General features: G+C 44.5%; 1 protein-coding gene across 1 annotated transcript in view; it reads left to right on the forward strand.

The window, feature by feature from the left end:
- lamc3 (laminin, gamma 3) overlaps positions 1-17227 on the forward strand; it is a 91855-nt gene that overhangs the window by 30681 nt on the left and 43947 nt on the right. The window contains exons 5-9 of the mRNA XM_068706638.1: positions 7613-7801; positions 8742-8859; positions 12474-12572; positions 13314-13450; positions 14263-14382. Of these exons, the coding sequence (XP_068562739.1) occupies positions 7613-7801; positions 8742-8859; positions 12474-12572; positions 13314-13450; positions 14263-14382 (663 nt within the window). The remainder of the gene's footprint in view (positions 1-7612; positions 7802-8741; positions 8860-12473; positions 12573-13313; positions 13451-14262; positions 14383-17227) is intronic.

The following is a 17227-nucleotide window of genomic DNA, read 5'->3' on the forward strand; positions in this document are numbered from 1 at the left end:
TGTTGTCATTGTTATAATAGCAATTATTCGTACACGGTGCAGCAGAACCTGAGTGATCTAGTTATGTATATGGAGTCATGCAAATAAACTCATGCAAATAAAAGGCAGCCCCTGATTCACAAACACTTTGCAACATCCACGCCAATTATTGCGGCACAACAAAAAGACATTTTGAAAGGTGGTGGTGGTAAGTGAAAACATAGTGCAAGTGCAATTGTGTTGGTTGTTTACAATGACGGTCTGTGTTGGCTGTTTACAACGACGGTCGTCGCTGCCGATAGAAGCCGACACTTTCCTACTAAATCTTGCAAAAGTGTCTCTTTAAAGCAACTTTTTTTGGAGCAAATAATCTCTGAGCAGGGAGAATAAACCATAACAGACTCATAACCTTTTGAGGCTTACTAAACCATGGAACCCAAGAATAAACAAAATAAGTACGATAAAACCTGAACTTAACAAAATAAACGAAAAGTGACACACTTAAATAATTCACTTAAATGTTTGTTTTGTTCATCATTTTAACTCTTCAACTACACAACCTCTTTGTCACAAATGCAGCAAAGCTTCTTTAAAATGTGCGTCAGTCTCAGCCTAATATAATATGAATTAATGAATCATCACCTTAACTAATGGAATTCCTCAAAGGCTCTGCGTGAACACGATACAATCATAGTGGGCGGTGCCTGATTATGTACATTAATAACCAGAATGCCTAAAATAGTGAACAAGCACCATAACTCAAACTCGTCAAAGTAACCCCAGCGGTGACCCCTTTGATGGAGGATGTGAGAGTAATGCTTTGATCAATTAGGCAAATTAGCGTATTCCTCCCACATACTATGACACAGTATTGTTCTGTCTCCAGGTAACCAAACGTTATTGTTTGAAATTGTTTTAAGACAGTTATTGCTTTGGATTCAGAATGTGTCTCAAAGAGCGAAAAAAAAGAACGAAAAGAAGAAGAAGAATAGTAGCGACAATCATGTGTGATTATTACAGTTATCTTTGCAACTGTTAGTGAAAAGAATAGCAGTAGCAGGTGGTAAATGGAAGCTTCGGGGGGGGGGGGGCGGGCTTTTTTTATGTGAGTGCTTTAGTGTTATGTGAACATGTCTGAGAGTTTTTATTATCAGTCGAGGTTGTTTATCAAAACTGGATATTGAACGGCTGAATTGTTTTTGCTCGCTGTTTGCTTTGTGGTCTTAAAATAGGTGTGGAGAAATATGCAAAGGGTTGGTTGTGTGTGTGTGTGTGTGTGTGTGTGTGTGTGTGTGTATCGGGGGTTGAATGTGATGTCATTACCATCAGGATTCTCCCCCTATGAGACTGAAGCCGTTTACAGCCCCAGCAGGTTGCAGCGGGTTGCAGCGGGTTGCAGCGGGTCTCCCCGTTGTTGGTTCGACGTTGTCGTCGGCTGAGCCGGAGGCTGCTCCGGTACGAAGACACTTTAAATCTTTTCTTGCCACGGATTTAAGGTTGAAGGCTGCAGGTGTAGCTGGGAGACTGTGATATTTCTTTTGGGAATATCAAGTGTACACTCATAATACTGCAGATTCTTATCATCTAAGCCTGCTGGTAGTATTCCAACTGTGACGTATATATATATAATGAATACTAACGATTTAAGCTTTAAATCTGGTTTAATCTCCTCTTGTGTGTTCGTTTTGGCTTTTGTGAGCTCATAATCTAGCTAGTAATATTGTAACAATACAAAAAACGGAAACGAATTACCGAAATGTCACGATAACTCGGATAACTCTACACACTGAATTTGTAAATAATGCAACTTGCTGGAAATCAGTGAAAAGCTGCTTTAGAGGTGACTTTGTGGGAAAACAGCAGCTACAGCAGTGATGATGTAATCCCAGACTACACAACGTTATCTCAGGTACTGAGAAGGTACCTGTGTGTGCGTGTGTGTGTGTGTGTGTGTGTGTGTGTGTGTGTGTGTGTGTGTGTGTGTGTGTGTGTGTGTGTGTCCCAAACAATCACCAGCTTCAAGCGCAGGAGCCCCTCATGCAAGTAAAGCAAGCATGAAATTCATGCTGTTGGCCTGCTGCACAAGAGCGGAGGAGCCCCCCCCCCTCATTCTGCATATAATATCAGCAATGTACGCGTGTATAAATACTTGAAAAGTGCCAAATGTGTTACCTTAAGAAGGTAAAACTCCTGAGAAAGTGACAATACAGGATTTAATAAATATTTGATCAGCCCTTCAAGATTATAAAAATAGACTGAAGCTGGAAACGCAGATCAAACTAAACATTCATGAGATGAACAACATCAGCATCATAGAGCAAACCTTTTGCAATATTCATAGAAGAGCCAGAGGTGTAACAGCAACACCAGCACCACCAACCCAGGCTAGCTCTCAGTCTTCATGCTAAGCTAACACGCACAATGGTAACAGGCGCAGCAGCGCGTGGGTTAGGTGGAGGTCTAATTTGCCTGTAACGGTACGCTAAAGGTCGCACAGATTTCTATGCAGCATGATCCCTCACAGGCCCGGCTTCTTATCACCGCTGGTGTCCTGCTCTCGTGGCTAGTCCGACATCTCATCTGTCCAGCAAATTAGGTGTAAAAATGAGAAATGATTGTGCCTGCAGGGTTCCTCTTGCGCAATACATTCTGCAGCAACACTAAGAACGTATTCATATGAAAAGGAGAAGAGAGAAGACAATAAGACGGTGAATTGCATCGCCTCTCGGTGCAGGTGGTGTGAGGCGGCGAATTCCTTTAGGCTCCAAAAAACAAATGGCGTGCTGCTGACAGACGGCTGATGCACATTGCGAAATTTCATAATCCAATCACGAGAAGTTCGTCACTGACATTACGTCTTTCATCAACCATTAAACTTCTACAATTCCAGCCTTTTGGCCTTTCACCAATAACAAAATGAAACATCCATAGTTTGGTCTCAAACATAACCTGTGCTCCACTTATTATTTCATGATGATATCACTTACGCGTTTGAAGTCAACCTTGATATTCCATCATTCCATCTCTACGACCTGATTTTTACATAGTGCTACTACACCACACTGGAGTAACAGTTCATTCTGGGCTGTAAGGGACTGTGTGAGATATAGAAGGAACACGGCTTTCGCTGTGTGTCCGACCTAATCTCCACGAGACAAAGCCCCAAGGAGCAATATTAGGGCGATGTCCACATCCATCTGGGCCTGATATGTAAATTAAAGAGTCCTTAAAAGCCCTCCGCAGGAGTAGGAAGTGCTGCCGTATACCGGCCTGTCAAGAAAGGTCCGGTCTGCTGGCTCCTAGTCACCAAAGGCACTGGGCCGTCCCTTCTGTAGAATTCAAAAAGTTAAGGATTCTTAACTTTTGGTTTTCCTGCTGCCTATGTGATACAGGGCACTGAATTTGTGACCGTTTACACCACACCGCTTTCACAGGTTGTCAACATTAACACCAAACCCGCCTCTTGGATGTTACATTACAAGTACTCCAGATTTCGTTTGCCAGGCAGCCTATAATAAACTGCGAGGAAACGTAGTTGCTGTCTGCATTATGTCCTGCGGTAACAATATTCATAGGGAGGAAGTGTCATCTTATGCATACAGGAAGAATAAAGATGACGACGGATGTAAGTGTGTGCACCCACGTGCAACGGAGTGCAATAACTTGTCAAGCAAAGCAAGGGCATTAACCACCATGCCACGCATGCAGCCTAAATAAATAGACTTTCCAACACTGTGTGCAAGTGGCCCAATATTCAGTGGCCTTTGTATACACGCAATGCGGTCGAGAAACCATAGTGTGTAAAGTTACACCAGTGAGAAATGAAAAGCATTGCAAGTCACTAGATGCTTTCAGCTACATGACTCAGAGTTTGTTGAGTTTGTTGAGTTACAAACGGGCGCTACAGTCTCCACCGTTTTCACCAGTCTAGCGGTCGTCATGTTAAATAGCTCGCAGCCGAAGACGCCGCCGGTGTTTCGGTTTAACGAGTTGACTGGCGGACTCTCAGACGGACGTGTCCGTTGTTGCTCGCAGTCACAGCGGCTGTTGAAAACACAAACATAACCATGTAGATGCATACATAGACGCACACATATTTTTGATGACGTCGGCTGTAAAAAACGTCTATAAACATATTTCCTTGGAGACAGGGTTTTTTTTTTTTTTTTAACACAAGTGCACATATAGATCAACCTTGAACCACACCGGATCTTGTGTAACGCTAAAGTCACATTTCAGTTTCTCCACTTCGGCAAAAATGCAACTACCACTTGTCCCTGTGTCTATGTTAAGTGAGAAAAATAGAATGTATGTGCTGAACAAAAAAAAAAAAGCTGCAGGCCACCTCCAGAATACTCCATAGTGTTTTATTCTAACGTATTTCTATTGCAATCCTGTCGATTTCTCACCCCAAAAAATATGTAAGGCGTACTGTTTGAGGAGGTGGCTCCATCAATCACAGGGAAAAGTCCTTTGGGCACTATTGTATTCGCACAGAGTGCGGAGCTAAGTCTGCCTCCTTACTTGTGCGGAGCCTCCACTGTGGCAGCGATGCACACGCTGAGTGGAAGAGGTGGTCGTGGGCGTGGAGGCCTAAATGTGGTCAAGATGGACAAAAACGGGCTGAGGGAAGGATTGTAAAGGTCTTTGTGTTGCATCTGTTGAAACGCAGCTTTAAGTCATTTGCCGTGTCCCAGTTTCCCTCTGCCACATTGTGTGTGTGTGTGTGTGTGTGTGTGTGTGTGTGTGTGTGTGCGCTGCGTGTAGCAATCTCCATCCCACATGCATCGCCTTTGAACGTGCATCTATTGTTCACTCCTTCAGGTGAAAATACTGCATTTTACCACGCGCGTTATGTGACGGTTTAATGTTTCTTCATTCAAGATAAGAGGTCGACGTGGTCAAAAATACACATAGTGTCACAATACACAGCTTCAAGCCACATGCCTTATTTTTCAGTACACAATTGCAAACTAAATAGCACAACAAAACCACAAGCTTAATAAACCGGATCCACACGTTCATTTCAAACATTAGCAGATGTTACGTTTGAACGTGCTGAGAGGGACGGGAAGCCAGATGTTCAGTTTGCTCTGAAGCTCATCTCACGATCAAGCACCATAATTAAACAAAGTCATTCTCCTTGCTTCGGTTCACGCATGAAGTGACTTCTGACACAACCTGTTGATAGACCTGAAGTTAAGCGAGTAGTAAAACGTCAGACGACTGTGAACTTTTTTGAGGATGGCCTGAGAGTATTAAACGATCTCCAGCTTACAGCAGGGATTGCGTCGCATTTTTACGAGGTGTTGTCAGAGTCAACATAGGGAATGCGACGGGGGCTCAGGTTGTTGACAGTACTGCCATCTGGCTATCAGCCAGCCTGACCAGCAGTGGCGGCGCCACTAGCTGGCTCGATAAAGATAGAGTGGATGGGAGCTGACAGGTAGAGCCGGCCGGTCGTATTTGTGCTCTAGTTGCCCACCGGAGCCAATCAGAACGGAGTCATGCTGCAGCGACTTTCCTTGCAGAGTGTCAGTTTGTGTCTTTGTCTGTTGCCCCGTCAGCAGACGTGATGACAAAGGGGACTCGGCGTCAGTCGAGAGGTGCTCGTTGTGCTCAAAAGGCCACCGGCTCCTACAGCGTCTTTTCATTCCGTCCAGCGGGACTACGGCTTCAAGACGGATGCTTAAAGCCGCGGCAGTCAATGTTTTTATATTAACAATGGTTCACATTCCCACGTGTAATGTGTAAGGCGTAGCTCGTAGTAAAGAACCTAAACAGAGAATAAGCGCCTGACTCTGCAGTTTCCTTCAGCTTTACGAGGTGATTTAGCACCTTTCAGCTCGTTGCTTTTTCGCTTTTTTGGCAACAACCGTACCGTGTTGGATGATTCTGGAAGCTCTCGTCGGGGTTGTTCGCAGACTCGGATGGCAGATGTTTTCAGTGATAAAACTCCGATAAATTCACCGTCCTGTCAGTGCTCAACAAGTTACCTGACAAACTATGAATTACCCTTTACATGCCACCCATAGAAAAAAAGTAATTACCTTCCTATACTAAACCCCAAACGTGATTATGTGTCGTTATTTGTTAATTAGTTTCTTGACTTACAGCTCCATCAGAGGTGCGTTTAAACAACTCCACACCCACACGTCTCATGTATTTAACACATCTAGGAATAGAAGATGAGGCATTATGGTTCAACAAACAAGCAGTTTACAGTTTTGAATTACAATGTGTACTGACAGAAACTAACTCTGGTGACTGAGAAGCCAGATGATGATCCACGTAGGGTTACCAGCGTGAGCCACTGTAAGATGTTTTACCGAGTTTCCTTTTTAGGGAAATGGTCTGAGTGAATTTTGAGTTTCCTCTGGTAAACAGTTACACGGTGTACCTGTCTGTTTCGTTGTGTAAGGTAAGGATGGAAGAGACGGATCTGGCGTACGCTGCCTTTTGTCAAGGTTGAAAGGAGCGCTTGCCGACAAGACTGCGAAGCATCCTTGCTGTTGCACACTTATAGTGCGTGTTTTAAATGTCTGTTCCGCAGATCTTGATGAGTTGAGGCCTTTAAAATCGACTAAATATCGCTTTTTGCCAAGTAACGTTCGCATTCGGTGTGAAAGTAGTCATGGCGAAAAACAACAGTTAGAATAAACATGTTGATGTGGAAATTCCTCCTCTTTTGGTCGAAGGCTAACCTCTCAAGCTAAAACGTTCTGAAGCGTTGTCCTAAACAAGCTGACCACACAATTCTCTGTTATTAACTGAGAGTTAGTCTCCTCGGACTAGCAAGTGTATTAAAACCTCTAATCGTAATGCCTCACATTACTCGGTATTGAAAATAAATCACGTTGGAGATATTTCCTCTCAGAAGCTAGAGGGAGAGTGAATATTTGGATTTTTGTCCAAGTAGCCCCCAAAAAAAAAAAGATGTCAGCTTTAATGAACGCAACATTAAGTGAGATCCACATGAAACAAATCTTTATGAAACACATTTTCCACCATCAAGCCAAAGTTTGTAACGCGTTGGGTTTCAAAGCAACTGGTGTTCTTTTTTTTTTTTCTTTTTTTTTTTATCTCTTAAAAATAAGGTGAACACTGCTGAGACTCCTTATGAACAGGGAGGAATAATCATATGGTTATTGCAGGCACAACAGAGAGCTTGATTCATAATAAAATGGGCAATTTCACCTAAATACCCCCTCAGGGTAACGGGTGAACTAAGGAGGGATTTGATGTGAGGGGTATGAGAGCTGTGGCGGTGTGTTATCAGCTGAGTAATTTGCTCTTGTATAAACATGAATTACTGTTATCTAAGTGCCCCCTGACAGCCGATTGGCTCCTCATTAGGCCTGTGTGAAATGAGATTAGCAGCGAGCCTCTAAATTATGATCCAATCCCAGAACACATAATCTCTCACACACATATCTTTGTCTCTTTCCTCCGTCTATTTCTGGATCCATCTATTTCTGTCTGCTCTCTTTTTGCCTTGTTGTCTCCTTTGCCCACTTCTTCCCCTGTGATCGCTCTTTCCTCGTTCTCTCCTCACTTGACCTCTTGCTCTCTTTCTCTCTCTCTCTCTCTCTCTCTCTCTCTCTCTCTCTCTCTCTCTCTCTCTCTCTCTCAGAGTGTAACTGCAGCGGGAGGTCGGAGGAGTGTGTGTTCGACACGGAGCAGTACCGGAGCACTGGCAGTGGGGGGCGCTGTGTGAGCTGCAGAGACAACACTGACGGGCCCCACTGTGAGCGCTGCAGAGAGAACCACTTCAGGACATCTGCCGAGGAGCCCTGCCTGCCGTGCGACTGCAATATTAACGGTAAACTGCGGCTACAAAACCCTTCATTGTTTTGATAATAATTTAAAAGCCCCTATTATAATCCATGCAAATATCATTACTCACTATTTTTGTTTTCTCTGGCATGAGGGAATTTAATTATGGTTCGATTGGAATGCTGTATTGGCACAAGCATGCAACCATATGCGAGATTTAGCTACTCATAGGATTAGTTGTAGCAGATTTTATGGCTAAATGCTTTTTTAAATCATTATTAATATTACATTGCACTAACCCATCGACTACTCAACTGCCAAACCTAGCTTGAGAGTCGAGGCTCTCTGGTTCATAATTTATATAATCTTGTTCGTCTCATGTCTCGCACATCCCATCGGATTTGTCCTCGCCTCAGCTTCCCGAATGACCATTAAATAAATCCATGACTCTGCTGCTCCGGCCTTGCTGTTGTAAATTGATCCAGTTGACTCACTGAACTTTCTCAGTGAATGGACCTCAGTGCTCATTTAACAGTCTAATTTTAGGCGGAGGGACGTTCAATGTTCCGACTCTTAATTGCACCATCGCCGGGGTGGAGAAAGAGAACGAGATGAAGAAGTGGACAAACACATCGGCGGTGTTTTGCTCAATACGTTTACTAGTGTCAGATGATTGCCAGCGGTTGGTGGAGTCCATTATATTGATCAAAGGTTATAAAAAAACTCCATCAGGCTTCCTTTTCTCACGTCCACAATATCCCAGCTGCTCTTTTTTCTCCATTAACTAAAGCTACAGTATGTCGGCTGCAGTGTTCATCTGCTCATCTCCAGGTATTCAGTTATCCCCGTCATGACAAATTATTAATGATACATTGATCCGTTTCATGTGATTCACCTCGTGGATCATGAGGTACTTTCCTCCATTTTCTTGAAAATACTCCCCGTTTCCCCTCTTTTGTCGTCCTTCTCTCTCTGTCCACCCCCAGGTTCAGTGAGTCTGCAGTGCGATGCAGAAGGAAGGTGTGCGTGTCGCGGCGGCGCGACGGGGGAGAAGTGCGACACGTGTCGGGCCGGATTTCACTCGCTCGGCCGTGGCGGCTGCAGGTGAGCGACGAGCACGCCCACCGATGCTAGAGCCGCAAAAACAAAAGGAAGCATTGGAAGGATGACTAACTGATAGACAACAGAGAGAAGGGGTTCATGGAAGTGGTAGAACAGACACGGACTTCCCTGTTTTGCAGTTATATCCCCAAACCTGAATTGATCAAACCACAAAGCAGCTGTAAACAAGAGCATTCTCATTTCTCTCTGTGACACCACTGTGAATTAGGGACCTTCTTATCAGCGACTACCAGGATGTTTCGTACACTGTCAAACTGCTAACAACCGCTGTAAGAAGCAAGCCAGAGCTCTGTAATATTCCGCATGGAAACATGAAGTTGTGAAAGAAAGTCTTCTTTCAATTTATTCAAGATTTATGCAAATCATCTCCTTATCAGAACTAATGTCCGTTTCTTCCGTCTTATCTGACAAAGACAGTCGGACAGGGCTGACGTTTATACAATCTGACTAATCTGTATGGTTCCACGCTGCATTTTGTGAAGCAAACTTCATATTAGTTTTGTTAAAATAACCAGTGAGTAGCATTTAGAGGGATCTATTGGCAGAAATTAATAAGTATGTTTTCTTTTGTGCATAATACCTGAATATACGAATCGTGTTTTTGCTACCTTTAGAATTAACAGTCTGCAGAGCGGCTCCCCTTCATGGAGTTCTCTGCTATGTTTCTACAGCAGCCTAGGAGGGACAAACCAAACACTGGCTCTAGAAAAGGAGATTCACGTTTTCCTACGCTCTTGGCACGCGAGAGAAGTTTCAGTTGGTTGGACAAAAACATGGCTGAACAGAGATTAAATATTGGACTAAATGTTTAATATCTGGACGATGTGTGAAACAGAAACTCTTTTCAATATCAGCTTGAGAAAGATAATATGTCAGTGTTGTGTTCACAGCTAGTGTGGCTCAAAACAGTTATTGCAAGTTTGAGAAATAACTTTTAAGTAATTTGAGGACAATTCAATATTTTTCCTTTTCAATCCAATGTTCAAAAAAATGGCTACTGGAGACACATGGGCCAAAAAAAAAAGAAAAAAGAAGCCTTGGTCTACTCTACGGGGACTGGCCTGCTGCTGTTGTTTTGGTGGGTAAGCCAGCCCTCCCGACCAGGAGAGACAGACCCCGGTGTTTGAAGATCCCATGCGGTCTCCTCCACCTGTTACCATGGTGACCGGATCGAGCCTCACTGCCTTCGGAAACTTCAGAGAAGCATTTTAGCCGCAGCCAACCCCAAGGACGAACCTGGCCTCAAAAACCCCCCCTGCTTTTCTTCAAAGACGGTGTTATGCACGATGCTTTAGTGCAGGAGAGGGTTCGTGTCGTATAGTTGTGCTTATAACATATATATATATATATAACATTATCCCACGCTAATCTGGTTTCAGTGACCCGAACGTCCATCTCTTCCTGCTGTCGCCAACTATTATTAAGACGCTATCTATAGATCATGAATAATTCAACTTAGTAAAACTAATTCCTAGTTTCGTCTAATTTATTTAATTTTTTTAGCGTGTAGTCAATAAATGATTCTATCTATTTAAATTAAAGAAATACTGTTTGGTGTTCCTCCCAGAGACAAACGAATCACTGATTGGAAAATAAATATCGCATAATTGTTAGATTGATGGCTGATCACAATTGTTCTCTGTTGATTGAGACGGCGTCCTGAGTAAGGACAGCGTGTCTATTGAAGTATTGTTTTTTTTCATATTTGTACGTGGCTCTGATTTGGATCGCTCCAGTGTGCTACAAGTATGAGCTCAGCAGGTTTAATTGATTTTAAGATAGGCAGCGCTGCTTTCATCCCTAAGATATGAGGCTGATTTACCCCAGAGGCTTTGCACACTCACACACTCAGTCTGGCTGCTTTATTATTTCTTATTATTTTTTATTTTTTTACGTCCTTTGTTGCAGCTTGAAGATGCACTGACCTGCTGCATACATTCAGATGATGAAAAGCACATTCCTACTTTCTCTGACCTGAGAGTTCTCCTACTGAGTATGCCTGCATAAGAGGCTGCATGTAAATGTATATGGCGGTGCATATCTGTGTGTGTGTGTGTGTGTGTGTGTGTGTGTGTGTGTGTGTGTGTGTGTGTGTGGGTATGAGAAGTATGTTGCAGTATTTATATTCATAAGAAGTCCACCCTAGCTTTCCCTGACCTCCTCGCTCCGCCGAGGGAATGCTAAGTTGTGATGGTGTGGAATTGCATATCAATGGCTTGTTTGGTGTTTACATTATTTCTCAACACCTAACCGTGGATACCGTGGCAACAAAAAACAGTGGAACTCTTGAAAAACAATCTTAATTGACTTAAAAAATGTATGTATTTTTTTCACATTTGTTTCATTAGTGACTTAACTATTGCCGTAGCACTTCACATGCCTTGATGCTTTTACTCACGTGTGCAAAGGCATCTGTTTTAGAGACAGCGGCGATGCAAATTACGTTGCCTATAGGGTTCATACTGCACAGTATGTGTCAGCCAATCACAACACATTAGGGTGGGACTTGTCCAAAAATTGAAACAGAGACTTTCTGAGGTGGTGCATCACACAGCAAACACATCCGTCCTCTCAAGAAAAGTCCAGTTGATTGTTCTACTTTCAAGCGAAAATATACCGTCCAGTTTCTTTCAGCATATCAACTTAAGCGGCTATAATATATGCATTTATACAAGTGCTGTATTTACGGCTTGTTCTAGCTGCCCACACACGGCTGAAAAACATCAGTTGATGAAGGTTTAGAGTGAGGCTCACGATAAAGGAGGCCGTCCTGAATATCACAAGTTTTCACAATAACAAATTCATAAATCAGAAGTGTACAATCATTGTACAGCTGACTCCTCGTTTGGATGATCCTCACAGATGTAATTCTTTCAATACACGACATATATGCACGCACACACACACACACACACACACACACACACACACACACACACACGCACACACACACACACACACACACACACACACACACACACACACACACACATTGAAACACTGCTTTCTCTCATTCATGCAGCAAAATCAGGCTGTCGAGTTGAGGTGTGAATTATTCACGCCACCGGAGCAGAAACAAGTGGAGACGGCTTGCCTTGGGGATAATTGAATTATTTGTAATAGCGCCTCATTAAAACAATAGATTCTGTGAAAGAAAAGCAAAGAAAAGCAAATCAATCAATGAAGGCCGTCGAACGCGTTTTGACGTCGTCCGTGTCGCCGCCGACGCAATACCGTACACCTCGCTCGCTTTTTTTTTTTTTTTGGTCACACGGCCTGTACATTTCTCTGACAGATTGTGCACTAAATCTCACATCTTAGTGCTGATGATTTGAAAGTTATTTAAGGGGGGGGGGGGGGGGGGGGCCCGCAGGTTCAAGGCCCAAGACAAGTATCCATGTCGTTGAGGCGTCCTTGAGCAAGACGCCCCGCGGTTTCCTGTGTAGCCGGTGTAGCCGACCATCTGTGATGTGGAAGGGGGCGAGCCAAATAGAGAATATCCTCACGCGGTTCAAACTGCATTACCCCTGTCTTTTAAATACACGTTTGCTGTGTGTAGTGGATTTAAGTCTTTCGTCTTCTGCATCGCTCTGTAGGCCTTGTGAGTGTGACCCCAGCGGGACCGTGGACGACTGCTCCCCTCTGGATGGACGCTGTCACTGTAAGCCAAACGTGGAGGGGCAGAGCTGCGACAGGTGTGGTATAAGTCCGCCGCTCACTGTATGTGCACACATGAATATGAAATATTTGTCGCAGTGTTTCCCTTCCCTGCAGGTGCGGCAGTATCCTTACTAAAGAATAATCGCTCCGTGTTTTGGGGCTGTCCGTCGTTGTGACTTCTTTGACAATGAACGTGACTTTTACAACATGTCAATAACTCCCGTCTCTGTTTCCGTCTTGCTCCTCCGGGATTTGGGATCAAACGGATAATCCCACCGTGACATTAGCAATACACACAGCCCCCCCCACCCCCCACCCCCGGTCAAACTATTGAATAATTCTGTGCTCCCCGTTTGTTGACTTTTTTTTTTTTTGCTGATTTCACGGCTCGTTGAGCAGGCCCCTCTCCTGTGTAATGTGACCGGTGTAGTGGCCGTTCCTCTCACCCACCCATATGGCAGCTAGTGTCTGTAGGTCAGAGCTCAGGGTCCTTTCATCTGAGCTCCAGTTGGTCCCTTCTTCCCAAAAACACCGCAGCGACCCCCCCCCCCCCCCCCCCCCCGACTGCCGCACTGAGAACAACTTAAAGCGATTAGTAAGAATAACCGCCACAGCAAGGATGCGTGGTAAATAGCTGCAATGAGGCGCGTGTGCAGCATATGAATGTTAATTACTTTTTTTAATGCATGAGGGTTTGTGTGTGTGTGTGTGTGTGTGTGTGTGTGTGTGTGTGTGTGTGTGTGTGTGTGTGTGTGTGTGTGTGTGTGCACCCACAGATGCAAGCCAGGTTTTTTCAACCTACAACAAGTGAACCCCGCAGGATGCCGGGCGTGTTTCTGCTCCGGCCACTCGCTGGTCTGCTCCTCGTCCGATCGCTACGCCGCTGTCAACATCACGTCTGACTTCGTTGAAGGTATTGTCCCTGACTCACCAGATGATAATGGTTTCCTTGTTTCGTGTGGGATTGTAATTACCCAGCTGAAATACACAAGACCAACGATGTTCACTTTGTTCGGACTGAATTTGTCTTAATTTTCCACGCGTTTCATTGTGCTGTTTCGTTTATTTGTGCGCGTCGCCGTGTTCCTTTCTGCATATCAACTTATTGGACGTTAAATGGATTTTATTTTTAGAGAGCCTTTTTTAACATGTGGCCAAGAACAGATGAAAACTCAAGAGCTCAACGCTCTGCAACTCAAGAAAAGGCGCTCAAACAGACAAAAAACACTAATTAGAAAATCAATTTGACAACACACATGCAGCATAACGAAACAAGCTGCAGAAGAAAACAACCAATTTTAGAAAACACTCACAAAAATGAAGAAGTTGACTACCTGCCAATGGTGTTGGAAAATGAGGGATTTAGGTTTATTTCAGTTTCAACATTCTGAGTGCATGATTCATATATTACTGCACATAATCTGCTGAAAGCTATGTGTGTTTTTCTCTATTTTTTTTTTTGTATATCTGCAGCATGTTTCTCTATTTGCATGTGTTTTCTGTAGTTGCAGTGTGTTGAGCCCTCAGGGCCACTGTGTACAGTTGTTTCTTTTTCCTCTGTTGATCACAGATAGAATAAAACTAATAGAAAAATAATCTGAATCCACATCTCCGGTAAGAACTGAAATGTTTAAACTCTTTGCGAACAGTAGTATGTACCGTTATCTATCCAGGCCGTCCGTGATGCGGAGCAAATCTACGATTCATGTTTCCTTTTGTCTCCAGATCAGGACGGCTGGTTGGGAGAGTTCTCCGGAGGGCAGCAGTACCCCCTGCTGTGGAAGGAAGGCGAAGTCTACCTGCTGCCTCTTACCGAGGAAGACGTCGGCTTCTACAAAGCCCCCGGTGAGTCAGAATGGAAAATAACGGAGATCTGAGTTCATCCACGAAGACAGATCGTTACCTCAGGCTGGGTCAAATGGGTGGGATACTGGCCCCCAGGAAGCAGTGCTAGTATTGTTGACATTTATGTTATTAGGTAATAAATCCTCCAGTTGTTGCTCTTCTAGCAAATATGTAAATGATATTAGTGTTAGTAGAGCATCTTTAATACCCGTAGCTTGTTCCTGTTGTTCCATAGTGAGATTAATCAGGTTCTTTGGCAGCGGGTCATGCGGCGGTTATTCTGACACCATTTCCTCCAATCCGTTATCAGAGCCATTAGAAGATAAGGGAATAAGCTGGCCCGGCTACAGGACTTAGGGCCCATTTTCTATCAGCCGCCCCAGCAGCAAAGGCCTGATGGAATTGGATGTCTTGGCCATGCTGGAGAAGCAACAAAGTGAAAATTGGCTTGGTTTCTTCTTGTCTCCACTAAGTCGATTCTAGGCATCAACTCGCAGCCCCTCCAGCCACCATGCAGTCCACAGCCAACAGCAAAACAGGAGCAATCCCATTAACTCCGCATCCTGGAGGTTTAACGCCCAAAACGCACGATCACAGAGAACGACTCCATTTGGAGGAATCTTTTTTTAGAAAGATGAAATGCTTACAGCGGGATGTAACAAAGCCATGGTGGTCAGGCAATGATTTGTAAAATGTCAATATGAATGCGCTCATAAGACATGGATGTGTGTGTGTGTGTGTGTGTGTTTACAAGTCCATAATGAATGCCCGCATTCTTTGCCATATATATATATATATATATATATATATGTCATTATAAATATACATATTTAACGGCGTCTTTCAAAGTTGCTTTCTTCTTCACACGGGCTATAGTGACGTCTCTGCAGGCCACAACACACAGATTAGTGGCCCAAATTGGCCGAGAGCAGCTTTGCGGCAGCCTGCTTATCTACTTCGCGCAGTGCTTGTTTATGTTGTTTCTCCACATAATAAATGCACAAATCTATCCCTATTAATGATCTCATTTTCTCTCCGTTTTTTTTTTTTTCCCGTAGTGGTGCATGTGTACAGTAACTTTTAAAGATTAGACCGGAGTTGCGGCGGCTCTCTCTCTCTCTCTCTCTCTCTCTCTCTCTCTCTCTCTCTCTCTCTTTGCCACTGTCTCAGCTCTTTTAGCGTTTAATTTGTATTTGTGCTGAAATCCCTCCACTGTGTTCTTCACCAGAGTACGAGGTAATTCTGAGTGACAACTCCGCGTCGAGCATCACGCGGAAACGCAATTTCTGTGATTCCCATGAATGTATTTGTCACCGTAGTTTGCTTTGGGCTTCAGCTGTCACACAAGGGACCGGATTTCAATCATAGGCTCTTTTTATTGAATTCTTAGAGAGAACGGGGGGGGGGGGGGGGGTTGGGATCTGCGTAGCTCTGCCCAGCTCCAGAAATATCAGCCGACGCTACAGAGGACAAGAGGTCAATATTCCCTCAATAGTGCCTGACAAGGAGTTGTTGGACCAGACAGGAAGAGTTTGAGACAGTATGAAAGAAAACTAGAGAGAGAACGAATTTCTATTAAGTCTCCTGAACTCCCAGTGACAATGAGGCCAACAAGGCGCCCTCTTCCCTTTCTTCACCCCAATTGTCAAATGACCAACTCAGTCAGCACATCACCATTCCTCACTTCGTTTTCACCGCATGAAAACGTTTTATTTCTGCACACGTCTCAAATTGCCCGCTCCCCCTTTCTTCTTGTCACTACTACTACTACGCCAAGTGCCAAAGTCCTACGTCGATGTGGGTAAAGACGTGTGGATGTGTATGCATGTAGACACTTGGGGACGCGGTCTTCCTCTTGACGCATGTGCAATGCCACTTGTCCTGCTCCTGATCCTGGACATCTGCTTGACAAGTTGACACAGGCTGGGCTCAAGTCCCCCTCGACAGACTGAACACTTGAGCGCAGCTGCCAGCGACGATCACAAACAAACGTGAAGTACCTCCATCAACAGTTGCATTGACCTGCCTCCAAGAACTGTGGTCGCCACTTGATTCTGCTGGACAGCGACTGTGGCTCTCTCTTGGCTGAGCAGCGTTCCATGCTGAAGGGGAGATCATCTAACGTAAGTCCTTGCAGCCATCTGTTGAGGAGCTCGCAATGTTGATCCTTTTCATATCTGCAGCGCAGGCCAACCTGCTAAGCCCGAAGCAACAGGGGAGTCGAGAAAAAGGAAAACAAAGAAGGGAGAATTTAAATGAAACAAGCCTCTTGTAGAAGGCGGGAGAGCAGCATATGGCTGCTCTTGTGTTCAGTTTAGGAGTGGAGGAGAGTAAGGATCCTTGAGAGCAGCTCCGGGCTACCTGTCACTGTGATTCAAGCAGCAATCGCTAAGCTAAGAGCCTCGCACAACCCGAGCAATACCTGCACCCGGGTCTGCATGTAAACCAGTCTGGAGGGGGGGGGGGGGGGGGGGGGCTTTGTCATCTGGAAACAAAACAGAAAGAAGACGTAGCAAAAGGGAGATGAGGAAAATTGAGTGCGAGGGATAGAAAGAGGAAGTAGAAAGAACAAAAACAAGGGGGAAGAAAGAGCAGCTAGAAAGAGAAGCAGAAGTGCATTCACCTAGGAGGTGAAGGAGTGCTTGAGAGGGACAGGAAAGTATGCTTGAAACAAACTCAGTTGTGCAAATTGTTGCCTGGCCACATCTAACTGTAAAAGTGTTGATGTCCATTCCAGATGGCCTCACTCAAAGGCCCGGTGTAACGCCTGCCATCGCAGCCTCCTCCTGGCTGCAGCCCAATGCATCCCCGATCTCTCTCCGGGACCTCTGTGTCTCTTACATGT

This window comes from Cebidichthys violaceus, unplaced genomic scaffold (genome assembly GCF_023349555.1).
Source record: "Cebidichthys violaceus isolate CVI_PGR_0920_01 unplaced genomic scaffold, fCebVio1.0.p SCAF_12, whole genome shotgun sequence".
Lineage (NCBI taxonomy): Eukaryota > Metazoa > Chordata > Actinopteri > Perciformes > Stichaeidae > Cebidichthys > Cebidichthys violaceus.